The sequence below is a fragment of the Sapajus apella genome, unplaced genomic scaffold (assembly GCF_009761245.1).
Source record: "Sapajus apella isolate SASKATOON/1434 unplaced genomic scaffold, GSC_monkey_1.0 scaffold203, whole genome shotgun sequence".
Classification (NCBI taxonomy): Eukaryota; Metazoa; Chordata; class Mammalia; order Primates; family Cebidae; genus Sapajus; species Sapajus apella.
In genome coordinates this window covers 784,887-798,357 of record NW_022437143.1, presented here as the reverse complement: position 1 = coordinate 798,357, position 13,471 = coordinate 784,887, and the positions used below count along the sequence as shown (strand labels likewise).

General features: G+C 57.6%; 1 protein-coding gene across 1 annotated transcript in view; it reads left to right on the top strand.

Moving 5' to 3' along the window:
- Positions 1-425: 425 nt before the first annotated feature.
- LDB3 (LIM domain binding 3) overlaps positions 426-13,471 on the top strand; it is a 69,744-nt gene continuing 56,698 nt past the window's right edge. The window contains 4 exon segments of the mRNA XM_032270110.1: positions 426-539; positions 639-754; positions 11,027-11,178; positions 11,723-11,798. Of these exon segments, the coding sequence (XP_032126001.1) occupies positions 662-754; positions 11,027-11,178; positions 11,723-11,798 (321 nt within the window). The 5' untranslated portion in view covers positions 426-539; positions 639-661.

The window sequence follows — 13,471 nt, the reverse complement described above, 5'->3', positions numbered from 1 at the left end:
CATGCCTAGAGCTGCTGCTATTATGATCATTTTTACGGCTGGACAACCCTGGGCCAGTCCCAGACCAGCTACAGCCTCAGCTCAGGCACCTCCAGGGCGCCACATTGGATAAAGCACAAACTTAGAATTCTGGGTGAGGACCACAGGGCAGCAAAGTCCCTGCCCAAGGGAGCTCAGGTTCCCCCTATCTTCTGAGCAAGAGGATGGGTACCACGGAGCAGGAAGAGCAAGTGTCTGCGCTCTCCAGAGGACACAGGAGCAAGGAGACCAGGGCATTCTCACCAACCTGGCCAGTCCCCCTTCGTGCCCCCTGAGGGGTGCTGGGTGCCGGACATCCCTCCCCAGGGGCTATATTAGCCGTGTGAGTCACGGTGGACCGGCTGGGAGGCCACAGGCGGGCGGGCACAGTGTAGGGTTACAGTCCATTTATGGGCGCAGCCGAGGGCAGATATCAGTGTCGATGGCATTCGCTCCCAGCTATTCTTAGGAGCCTCTCAGGAGCTCCACACAGCCCTGCCGGGCAGCAAGGGACAGAGCAGGCAAGGCCAGGGGGGCAGGGGCAGGGACAGAGGTGCGGGCCGGGCAGGCGGAGTGTGTGAGTGCCCTCTCACTCAATCCTCTCTACCTTTTGTTCACAGAGGTGACTGCTGACAGCACCGGCATGTCTTACAGTGTGACCCTGACTGGGCCCGGGCCCTGGGGCTTCCGTCTGCAGGGGGGCAAGGACTTCAACATGCCCCTCACTATCTCCCGGGTGAGTGCACCCTGCCACAGCCTGGCACCCGAGGGGCCGGGCACACTTGGAGGAAGGCATGTGTGTCCATCTGTCTGTCTGTCTGTCTGTCCTTTCTGAGGCTCTCAGAAAGCAGAGCATGTCCCATCCTCTGGGACTGGCCTGGTCCTCTGCTCTCAGCCACAGCTGTTTGCTCACCGGAGCCTGCTGGCCTGTTACGAGTGTGAGAAATCATGAACGGGTGGTAGGTGTTTTCAGCAGAGAAGAAAATGCTGAGTTTTCAGGCAGGCAGGCAGGTAGCTGGGCAGAGAATACAGTGCCTTCCTAATCCCTTCCCTGTTAGGGTGGGCTCTGGGTGCCCCCAAGCCCGGAACATTTCCCCAGAGGTGGGCAGCTGCTTTGGGAAGGGAGGATTCCCAGCATTAAGAGGGCAGGTGATGGGTAGGTGGATAGACGGACGGACAGACTGTTGACCTTGGTTGCCCTGCTGTCAGAGCGTGGGGCTGGGCTGAGTACGGGCTCCAGCACCCACTCCATCCCAAGCTTGAGACGCCAGCCCTCTGGCTCATGAGGCTGGGCCTTCTTCCCTCACCTGCTTGAGCTCTTCCCCATTCACCATGGCTGCTTTGTCTGTCTCACGTCTGGTTCCCCACATGCGCTGGGGCCTGCGGAGATGGCCCCATGTCCTGTGATGTCTGTGACGGGGAGCAGCACGGCCTGATGCGGATGACACAGAACATTGGGGGTTGTCTGAGTAACTCTACTGCCTGGCTGGAGACAGCAACACCAGAAAGGCAGAAAGCTAGCCATGCTCCCGAGGAAGCACTCAGGAGCAGGAACTGATGGGAGACCAACACCTGGACCATAGCAGGCGCTCACTCAGTATTTGTCAAACAGAGACTCCCCAGCAAGGCACTGGTAGACACTGAAGACAGGGCTGAAGGCCCCAAGTCTCAGGGTGAACCGTGAGGCATACAGGGCAAGGACAACCCTGCCTGGTGTCTGAGCCCCTGGCAGTGCTGGCCTGGGCACGAGGCAGGACAAGGAGGTCCCCAGGCTGTCACTGGAGGGTAGTGGGTGGGCAGGGATATCTGGGCTATTGCCTACCAGGAGAACAAGAAGACAGTTTCTTCTCCGGGGCCTTAGGGACTTGGCTGGGGCCTGGGGGCTAAAGGAAGGGGTTGGAGGGGAGGCACTTAAGCGGGCAAGGCCTGAAGGTGCTTGGCAGAGGTGCCAGGGAGCCTGGGCAGAGGGTCAGGAGCCAACACCCCCACTGGAGGAGTAGTCTCTGTTTTGGAACTTTGGGTTCTATGGGTACTTGGGGGGACCCCAGAAGTAGAAGCCCCACCCAGGGGTGCCATGAGAGCCTCATAATAGCCACAGAGACCACATGCTTCCAGGATGGGTGCTGGCCTGGCTCTGGCACAGGGAACAGGCTCTGCCCTCCGTCATTCACCTGGAGATGTGGCTTGTGCTAACCTAGAGACTCCACCCTCCAGACCGACTGCCCTGGAGACCACAGGGTCCTGGACACCCACAGCCTAGCACACTTTGCATGATGTGGTGGCCTGTGGCCATGTGAGCCCCAGCAGATTCCCCACTACGCCGCACAGCTCCCACCCCCACGGTTGCAGGCCTCGTTCCTGTACAAGGTGGAGCTCTCTCATAGGTCCTGTAGCCTCCCCTGCCTGGGCCTGCACCCACATGTGCCCCAGCTCCACCATCTCGAGGCCTCCTGCTGGTGCTCTCTGCCCTATCCCTCTGGGTGCAAATTGGCCACCAGGCCCAGTGGCACTCAGGATAGTCAATGACCTCACCCAGGGTCTATGTGCCACCTGGCCCCAACCAGCCAGGGGCTTAAATGGCAGTCCAGAGGCCTTAAGCTAGATAGCAGGAGGAATGTCGTTACTGCGGGGAGGGGGTGTGTGGGGATGTGCTGGATCCAGTGACTGGGGGAACTTTTAATAATAGAACCTGAGGTTCAGGCAGGGCACTGGGGGATGGGCATAATGGCCTCTCAGCTTCCTTCAGGGGCATACTCCAAATCACTTGAGCCATGGAGCAGGCTGGACTGGGTGCTGGTGCCCTCCCCAGGGCTTGAAGCTTGTTGAGAAATTCTGGTGGTGGGCTGCTGGTAGCCTGGTCTTGTGTCCTGGTTCAGTGCCACTGGCCAGGCAGGCCTTGTGGAAACAGCACTACCATCCCACCAGGGCCGTAGGATTTCCGGCTCACCAGGCCCTTCTGCACGAGGGACATCTCCCTAAGGGGGAGGTAGGGCCAGAGCTCTCTGGAGGAAACCCACTCCCACCCCAGCCAGGACCTGAGCCTGTGTCATAGGGCTCCGGAGGCAGGAGTCTGTGACCCTGTGTGGTGGGCAGGCAGGTGAGGCTGGGATCATCACCTCGCTTCAGAGCCTGGCAAACTGAGGCTTGACTTTGCTCACAGGACAGGGATGGCCATGGGTGGATCTCCTGTGTCCTGGTCACTCCTAACTCCCATGCCGGCCCGCTCAGCCCTCTGACTGGGAATACCAGAGAGGCACTTGGGAGGGCCTGTCCCCTCTCAGCTGCAGGTGTGTGCTGCAGCTCCTCCTGAAAGGACACAGGCCACCTGCAGGCTGGGTGGTGGCTCCCAGGGACCCACGGCAGCAACCTTGGAGCAGCGGCATCCCCTCAAGGCCTCCCTTCAGAGGGTCTCCGCTTGCAGACCCACAGAGAAGGGGGTTCAAGAGGTAGCATGGGAGCGAAGGGTGGTGGGGAAATGCCTTTATTTATCCTGGACAGGTGTGGCTGCGCCTGCAACATGAGCTGCCCTCTCACCCCACCCCAGCCAGTTCTCCAGGAAGTGGGGAAGGGGAACAGCCTAGAGAGGGAGCAGCTCCAAAGGCCCAGCCCCGACTGCCCTGGCAGCTGGCCAGAGGCTGGAGCCATGGTCTAGGGTCTCGCCTTTGTGCCTTCTATGCCCAGGCTTTGGGGAGAGGAGCATGCGCTGTTCGGCTCTGCTGCTTTCAGCTGTGTCGCCTCATTTACCCGCTCAGCCTCAGTTTTTCTCACTTTTAAAATGCGGATAGCGGCCTGGGCACTGGGCTCATACTTATAATCCTAGCACTTTGGGGGGCCAAGGGCGGCAGATCACTTGAGGTCAGGAATTCGAGATCAGCCTGACCAACATGGTGAAACCCCTGTCTCCACTAAAAATACAAAAATTAGCCAGGTGTGGTGGTGTGCACCGGTAATCCCAGCTACTGGGGAGGCTGAGGTAGGAGAATTGCTTGAACCCAGTAGGCAGAGGTTGCGGTGAGCTGAGATCGAGCCACTGCACTGCAGTCTGGGTGACAGAGTGAGACTCCATCTCAAAACTAAATTAATTAATTAATTAAAATAAAATGGTGCCTTCCACACCTGTGAGAGCACTTTCTAACAGGCACTTGTGAAAACTTTCCACATGTTGTCTACCAGGGCTGGTTGTGAGGCTGGTCAAGTGGGAGGCTGAGCCTGGGCCTAGGAGGGGCCCGTCTCTCTGTGGAAGCCCTCCGTCCCTAGGGCCTCGGCCGCCCTGCCTGCAGGCTGACCTGGAGCATCAGCCCAGAGGCCTTTCCTCCTCCTCTGCTGGTTTCGGTTCCGGTATTTATCAGACTCTCCCAGCTGTGATGGGGACATGCTGAGGACAGAGGGTCTCTGGGGAGAGGAAGGGGGATGGGCTGAGACTATTCTGGGGTAGCTGTGCCTGCAATTCCTGGAATTTTGGGGCTGCTGGAGCACGTAGTGTTATTTCTTGGGCAGCTCTTAGCAGTGCTGACAGGCCGTGCTGTTTATAGCTGCACTGAAGGTCAGGCAAGCCTCCGAGGGCTTCTGTGGGGCTGGCAGGGACCTACCCGCAACATCCATCTATCAACAGGGGAAGATAAGCGGCCAGAGGCTCAGAAGCTCACAGCTGGGGAATGCATTCTTAGAGGTCCCCCAGGCCAGGTCCTCCCTGCCGCTCAGAACTGCATCTGACTCTGCAAGGGCTCCAGAAACAGAGGACTCGAGGCTGGCTGGGTCCTGGGGAATGAACTAGACCCCTGGAGACCCACAGGCCAGGACGCAGGGCAAAGGCAACTGCATGAACAGCCCCAGGGCTCCACGGGCTACAGGCATTTCAGGGTAGCCAGTGTCAGGACTGCAGAGCTGTCTGAGGAAGTCTGGGCCGGGCCCTGCAGGGGAGCCCTCCGGTCTAGTGGGTAGCTCCACAATCCCCTAAGTCTTCTTCCTTTTCTATATGGTCCCCTCTCATCCAGAGGCTGCCCCTGACTGCAAAGACCCTCCCCCACACCGAGCCCTTACCCCCAAACACAGCTTCAACCAGACTCCACCTCTGCCCAGGACCCCCTCTTGGATGCAATAATGGACCTTGCTGGTGGCCCCTGAGAGCCAGTGCCCATGAGGGCATTTTACTGGCCACAACCAAGACACAGATGGAACTGTGGACCTGGACAGGAGGAAGAAAGGCAGGAGAGACTCAAGAGACGCTGGAGGAAAGCCAGGGGAGGTGTGGTCAGCTAGAGAGGGGCAGTGATCCCTGCCTTTGGACACAGGAGGTGGCGGGGCCAAAGGCAGGCGGCTGTGTGTGAGCAGGTGGGATGCAGTGGCAGTGGGGCCAGGACGTGCAGGTCACTTCTCAGAGGAGTCTGGAGGTGCAGAAAGGAGACATGACAGGAGCCAGTTGGAGCCACCCAGGCAGGCAGGCAGGCAGGCAAGCAGAGGCTTATTTACCAGCCAGGATGGGGGTGGGGAGTGGGACCTTGGGGAGATAGAAGGTTCCAGTGAGAGGGTGAGCATGAGCAAAGCCCCAGGGGAGGCCAGATGGGAAGGGAGCGAGCAGGGCAAGACAGTAATTTAATCAAACAATGAAAATGCACTTTGGGCACCCCCAACCCAGGCAGGCAGTCTGGGAGTGTGTGGAAGGGAGCTGCTGGAGCTGGTACCCCTCCTACCCATCTGCTGCCTGCCCTCAGCCTCCACCCACCACATCTACACTGGCAGATCTAGAAGAGGAGAAAGGCAGGGGCCTGCCTGGTTTGAACACCGGGAGTGAACGATGGCCAGAAACTTCTGCAGAGCCCAGCTGCTCTCCCTGCTGCCAGGGAACTGGGGAAATAGGAGCCGGCGGCATGGGTGTGTCTGAAGCCCCACTGGCGCCTCCTTTTAGCTGGACCCTGGACAGAACTTTCTGCCCCTCCCCCTAACACCCAGATCCCTCTAGGGCCAGCAGGCTGGCTCAGAACTGGTCGGTCAGGGCTAGCCCCTCAAGCCCCACCCTCTGCCAGCTGTGTATCTTATTTCCTGTGAAGCCCAGGGATGCAGCCTGCCAGCCTCGCACCTTCTGCGGGTAGCGGATGGGGTCAGCACTGTGCCTTCTGGATTTGGAGTTTTCCTGAAACTCTCTCAGCTCTCCACTCTCCTTACATAATCCCCTGTTTAACGACTTAATCCTCACAACAATACCAAGAAAGGCATTGTCACTCTCTTGACAATGGAGGGCTTGGAAGCTGGCACTGGAGCTGGGAGCTGGCTCATACTGGCACCTGTGCTCCTCCTTTGCTGCCTCCCCACCCCTGGCCCCCAGTATGCACAGGTGGCTCTGGCACCAATTATCCCTGAGCTGCCCTTGGGGGTACCCTAAGACCTTGGCTCAGCAAGGCAGAACGGCTCCTAGGGGTGGGGGGCTGATCTTGGCCTCCAAACACCTACAGCCTGTCTCGGGAGCTTTGGAGACAGGAGCTGGGTGCCCCACCCTGAGACCATTCTAGACTCTGCCCAGGGTTGAGTTTCCAGGGTTTAGAGGGGCCCATTGGCTGGAGAAGACGAAAATGTGAAGTGGGAATGAAACGCTCATTCAAGGGAGATATTTAAATGCCCAAAAGGAAATAGAAAGATTAAAAAGAAAAAGAAAATCACAGCTCTAAGACTTTGGGTTATTTGGGCCCTTTCTGAAACGCAGAAAGGAAAGAGGAGGATGGAGTCAGACAAGAGAGATGCAGAAGTGTCATGCCTAAACGGCACTCTCCATGAGCCCTGGGCTCTGGGCAAGGGTCTGAGGGTGCCCCCTTTTGACCCACCCAGGCAGACTGCTCCTGCAATGGGGTGAAAGTATCGATGGCTCCTGGTCATCTGTAGGATTCCTGCCTCCATCCTGCCTGGAGCACCTCCCTAGAGAAGGATATCAGCACCTCAACCCCAACCCTGAGGGATGTTGGGCCCTGCTCAGGGCAGCCAAAGCCCAGGCCAGCTGAGTCCTGACAAGCAGACACAGCTGCAGGGGAGAGGTGCCAGGCAGGGGATCCAGCTTGGCCACTCCCCCCTGGTCAGAGGCTTGGCTACTGACCAGACCACAGTAGGCTGAGCTCTCCCTTGGGACCAAGTGTCCCCCCGCCGCCGCCCAGCCCATACCTGAAGATGACGGGGAGCCAGGCAGGTCCAGGTGAAAGGAAGTGTGGATACCTGGAAGGAGGACTGGTGCCAGCTGGCCCACGCCTATGGGAGAAAGAAGTCTCTGAGGTGGCTCCAGAGGGAGAACATTGAGATGGCCCTGTAGAGGGCCCTGCTGATCTGGCTGTCCCCGGACTCTTTTGTATGTCGTTCTGGTGCCGCTGCTCACACTGTCATCATGATCTTCTGGACACAACTCCCATCCTTCCTGGTAGCGTCTCCTCTGTGACTGAGGCCCCCGCCCTTCTGCGTGGGGTCTGCAGCAGCCCAGCCCTGAAGGGGGATGACCCCTTCTCTGTAAGTGGTTAGAAGCATTTGGGGGTGCCCTGTCATGAGAAAGCCTTGCTGTGGGGGTGTCCTGCTGTGGGGGAGCCCCACGGGCAGTTTACTAGGACGGAACAGGCATTGCAAAATTCTCCCCGAAAAGAAGTACTCTGGTGCCTGCAGCTTTCTTTGAAATGCCCAGGAAATGAGATGGATTGATGGATGTGCAGGGAGGAAGTGTGATAAAGCAAAGTGGGTGAAATGTTATGGTAGAGCCATGGCGGTAGCTGTTCAGGTGTGCACTTTAGAATGTTTTCTACTTTTTCTGCCTAGAAATTTGTAAAAATGTCTATAATAAAATGTTGGGGATCGCATAGAGGAGTAGGGAAAGATGATTTTCTGCAGGACAGGCCTGGCTGTGCAGCTCAACTTGCCCCCAGGAGTCCCCTCTGTCTAGAAAACTGTTTTGTTCTCCTTCTCTGATGTTGGTTTTTACCCTTTGTTCACCTTTACACTCAAGGCAGCAACACACTCCTGTCATTCACAGAGGCTATGGCAATGAGTTTGGGAGTAAGGGCTATGTGTATTTTAAGAAATCTCAAGTTGCTCTAAGACGCCCCAGCAGAGCCTGGAGGACAGGCTGGACTTTGCAAAGCAGACACTGTGGCTTCCTGGCAGCCCAGGCATTTGTCTCTGTGTTGTCCTTTCCTGTCTCTGCAGATTCCAGGCTTGGGGAGAAGTGCTCTGAGCACAAGGTGGCCAGTATTTTAAGAGGGCACCTCAAGCTGGGTATGCTGGCTCGTGTCTGTAATCCCAGCACTTTGGGAGGCTGAGGTAGATGGATCACTTGAGGTCAGGAGTTCAAGACCAGCCTGGCCAACATGGTAAAACCCCATTTCTACTAAAAATACAAAAATTAGCCAGGCATGGTGGTGTGCGCTTGTGGTCCTAGCTACTCGAGAGACTGAGGCAGGAGAATCACTTGAACCCAGGAGGCGGAATTTGCAGTGAGCCGAGATCACGCCATTGCACTCCAGCCTGGGTGACAGAGTGAGACCATGGCTCAAAAAAAAAGCGGGAGGGGGGCACCATAGTCCCTAAGGCTGAAATGGCAGATTAACAGCATTTGGAGAGGGCTCTCCCGGTCTTGCTTTATCACCCACGTAGTGTAGGGCAGTGTTTCTGTGACCGGTAACGTGGCCATGCAGAGACAATTCAGTTCCTGGGCTGCATCTGCAGAGCCCATCTGGGAGTGGGCTGGGCACTGGTGACTGGTGATTGCAGGGCATCGTGGTTTGGAAGGGGCTTCCCTGTGAGGGACCTGGCAGGAACTTCCATCCATGTCTATAAGCCCAGGGCCTGGCCAGAGCCACAGCCAGACTTGGCACCTGGGGCAAGGGACTGTCCCCAGAGCCTCTCTGGGCACCATCTAGGATGGTTCTCAGGACTTGGCCTGAATCTAGCTTCTGCCAGTGCTAGGAACTGGCTTAGTCCTTGGGTTGTAGCCAGAAAGGTGACTGGGATGTACCCAGAGAAGCCCAGAGAACTGGCTGGTGGGCATGTTTGGGAGGCGAAGCCAAGGAATACCTCCAGCCACAGCTTGCTGGGGGTGGGGTCCAGAGCCTCCTCTTTCCTGTGATGTCACTGAAGGCCAGGCCTGCATGGCACTCCTCGTGATGTCATGGGGGTCGGGGACCTCCAACATGGTGTGGTGGGAGTCAGGTCATAAAGCCATTCTATGTGAGATTAGCAGGGGCCAGCGCATTCCATGTGATGTCATAGGGGTACCGCCAGAGTCTCTGGCATTCCATGAGGTATCTTTGGGGGTGGGGCTACTAATGTCACTAGGGGCCAGCCATCAAGCCATTTTAGGTGACATCATTAGACCCTCTGGAATTCTGCATCTCGTGTGATATCGCTGTGGGTGGGGCCGCCACAGTATTCAGCGTGCTGTTACTGGAGGCTTGGTGTGCAGAATTTGGCATCGTGCATGATGTCACCGAGAGTGCAGTCTGAGCCATGATGACATCCCAAGTAGTGTTCCAGGAGGTGTGGCCTTCCTGAGATCCCATGGGGAATTCCCAGGGTGGAGTTGCAGTGGCATTCTGTGTGGTTACATTGAAGATGGGGCCTCCAGACTGTAACATTCTGTGATGTTATTGGGGCGCAGGATTTGGGAACTGGCCCCCACACCTGCACCCCACCTTCTAGCGGTATGACACCAATTACAGAACCCTAAGCCCTGCCCTATTTCCCAGCCAACTTTGCTCGCCCAGGCAGGGTTGCTGGCTACCTCACCCTCTCCACATCTGTCAGGTAGCACAAAGCACCTGGGACTAAGATGCTTTTGAGTGGGTGCCTGGCAGTATCTCTCGGATGCTGCAGTGTCTTAGCTCCTGCATCTCTTTTTTCTCCTGCAGTCTGAAAAGTGCTCCATAGCTTTGCAAGCTGCAGGGGTTATAAGAAGCTAACCAAGGTTACAAATAGCCAGCAATTTTTTTTTTTTTTTTTTTTTTGATACAGAGTCTCGCTGTGTCACCCAGGCTGGAGTGCAGTGGCACAATCTCAGCTCACTGCAACCTTCACCTGCTGGGTTCAATCAGGGGTTCAAGTTATTTTCCTGCCTCAGCCTCACAAGTAGCTGGGACTATATGCATACGCCACCATGTCCAGTTAATTTTTTTGTATTTTTGGTACAGACAGGTTTTCACCATGTTGACCACATTGGTTTTCACCATGTTCGAGGCTGATCTCACATTCCTGACCTCAGGTGATTCACCTGCCTCAGACTCCCAAGGTGCTGGGATTACAGGCATGAACCACCACACCCGGCCGCCTGCAAAATATTTTTACGAGACAGGGTCTTCCTTTGTCACCCATGCTGGAATTTAGTGGTGCACAATCATAGCTCATTGTAACCTCAAACTCCTAGGCTAGAGTGACCCTCTCACCTGCCTCCTTAGTAGCTAGAACTACAATCATGCACCACCATATCCTGCTAAATAGTTTTAATTTTGTAGAAACAGGGTCTGGGCTATGTTGCCTGGGCTAGCCTCAAACTCCTGGCCTCAAGCAATTCTCCCACCTCAGCCTCCCAAAGTGCTGGGATTACAGGCATGAGCCACCATGTCCGGCAGCCTCCAAACCTTAATAGCTCAGCACAACAAAAGTTTCTCATTAATCCAACATCCAATACAGTGCTCCTTAAACACCTCTCCTCCTCTCCATTCTCTGCATTCAGTCCGTCAAGCAGTGAGTGTGCAGGATCACAAGGAAGGTTGCTAAGGGCAGACCTGGAAGGGGCGTACCTTGCTTCCACCCTCATTCCATCGGCCAGAGCTAGTCCCATGGCCTCAGTCAGACACAGAGCTCTAGGAACTGTGGTAGCCACATGCTGGGAAGAGGAACTAGGCTTGGTAAGCAGCTGGTACTGGCCGTAACGAATGAAAGACAAAATGATGGTGTCTGCTAAATGCTCCCAGTGACTCTTCCCTAAGGACTGGCCTGTCCTCAGGACCACCTTCCTTATGCTCACCCCCCACCTCTGCTGTCCAATCAGATCACACCAGGCAGCAAGGCAGCCCAGTCCCAGCTCAGCCAGGGCGACCTCGTGGTGGCCATTGACGGCGTCAACACTGACACCATGACCCACCTGGAGGCCCAGAACAAGATCAAGTCTGCCAGCTACAACCTGAGCCTCACCCTGCAGAAGTAGGTGGGAGCTCTCCAGAGCAGGGGGCGGAGGCTTGGGTGTGGGCCTAGGGCGGGGGCCAAAAGAGGGATTGTCCCATAGCAATTGAGTGGGCCCAGATCTGGGCTACAGAACTGTGCAGGAAGGTAAGGACAGCCCTGTGCCAGAGGAAGGACCAGGCTCAGGTCATTGTCAAGCACCTAGAGGCTGGTATTACTGCCTCACTTTACAGATGAGGCTGAGAGGGTGGTCCTGGAGCTGCCCATATATGGGCCATCGGGTCTGGAAGCCAGATCTTCCCTGCTTCCACTTTGCCCAGCAGCTCCCAGTGACATAGCAGGGGCCCATGGATGCTGACCGAAGTGCCCGAGGGCCATGACTTCTCCATCCTTGTCAGGCCCAGGGCCTTCTTGGGGAGATCCACATGGGGTGGACAGTGGATGTGGGGCCCTCTGGCTCAGCTGCCCAGCTCTCTCTCGCTCTCCCCTCACCAGCGCTGCCCAGGCAGGAGCTCCTGGCTCCAGAAGCAACTTCCTCACTTGATCTCATTTCTGGTTTCTGCAGATCGAAGCGTCCCATTCCCATCTCCACGACAGCACCCCCAGTCCAGTCCCCTCTGCCGGTGATTCCCCACCAGAAGGTAGGTGCTGACTGTGGCGGCGGGGCCCACTCAGCTGTGGTTCCTGGAGTGCTGGCCCTGGTCAGCCTGCCTGGTCTTTGGCTGGCCCAGTTGGGCCGATCCCTGCCCCTGCTGCGGCTGACCCTGGGAAAGTGAGGCAGGCCCTTGGGAGAGGCTTTCAAGCCACTCTTGACTACTGGATGTGGGAATGCTGGCCTGGGTGCAAGCCACCCTTGCCATGCCTCGTGGCTGGGCTGATAGGAAACCAGCTTGGACAGCAATATTCTCAGGGGAAGGGTACCCCTCCCGGCCAAACAGGGGATGAGCATCCAGGCTCTGACCCTCATCTGCCGAAGGGGTTGGGACTAGGTGCCTATGGCCAAGGCCAGCTTGAGGAGGAGCTCCCGGCGTGGAAAGGCCTGCCAGCCTCAGGCTTTTCCCCCACCCAGATCTCTCCCTCTGGTTTCCACTTCCCCACCTGCCCCTCCCAAGTGCATGCCCCTGTAGCCCTTAGGACACGCTGGCGATGGCCTTTGAGGCAGGCACGGGGGAGAAGGGAGGCCAAGCCCTGGCTCCAGACCTCACCACTGCCTGGGGCTTTCCCAGGCCTTGCTAAGCAGCTCAACCCCCAGGGTTCCCTGCACAACTTCTCCCGCTGCACGGGCTCACAGTGAACCCACCTGTCCAGTGGGGCAGATTGGGCGGGGGGGCTGGGAGAAAAAAGAGGCTAACCAGGGTGGGGTAGTTCACAGATTGGGAGAGTGGGTGGAGGGCTGCTTGGAAGATGCAGAGGTGAACTGAGGACCCCAAATGTCAGCTACCCACTTCCTCAGCTTCCCTCTTCACCTCCCCGCCACCTGCCCACAGCCAGCCCAGGGATTCCATCTCACTGGCTGTGTGGGGTCAGTGGAGCAGGAGGCTGGGCTGTGCCCACTGGGTGCCACTCTCAAGGGCAGGGGGAACAGACACATAACAGGCTATCCCCTGAGCCCTGTACCCACTTCCTTGGGCCATGGGGGACGGCAAGTTTGGCTTGGCTTCCATGCAGGGCTTGGCACTCTGCCCAGCTGGATGCCAGTCTCGGGACGGGCCAGGAGCCATGTGCCTGTGCGCTCCTCCGCCAGCGTGCTCCTTTCCAGGTGCCACACCCAGGTGCTCTGGGCTTCAGGCTGTGGGGCTAGCACTAACGCATCTGTTTCAGGTCCACACAGGAGCGCTGGGACGCATGTGGCCTCTAACCGCTCTCTTCTCTCTCCCCTGCATGGCCTGCCCTGTGCCAGGACCCCACTCTGGACACGAACGGCAGCCTGGCGGCACCCAGCCCCAGCCCCGAGGCAAGGGCCAGCCCGGGCACCCCCGGCACCCCGGAGCTCAGGCCCACCTTTAGCCCTGCCTTCTCCCGGCCCTCCGCCTTCTCCTCACTCGCCGAGGCCTCTGACCCTGGCCCTCCATGGGCCAGCCCGAGGGCCAAGACCAGCCCGGAGGGGGCCTGGGACCCACTCAGCCCGAAAGCCCTGCCGGGCTCGAGCCAGCCAAGGCAGTATAACAACCCCATTGGCCTGTACTCGGCAGAGACCCTGAGGGAGATGGCTCAGATGTACAAGATGAGCCTCCGAGGGAAGGCCTCAGGTGCCGGACTCCCAGGAGGGTAGGTAATGGGCATGCAGCTCTCCGTGCGTGGCCTGGGCCACCTG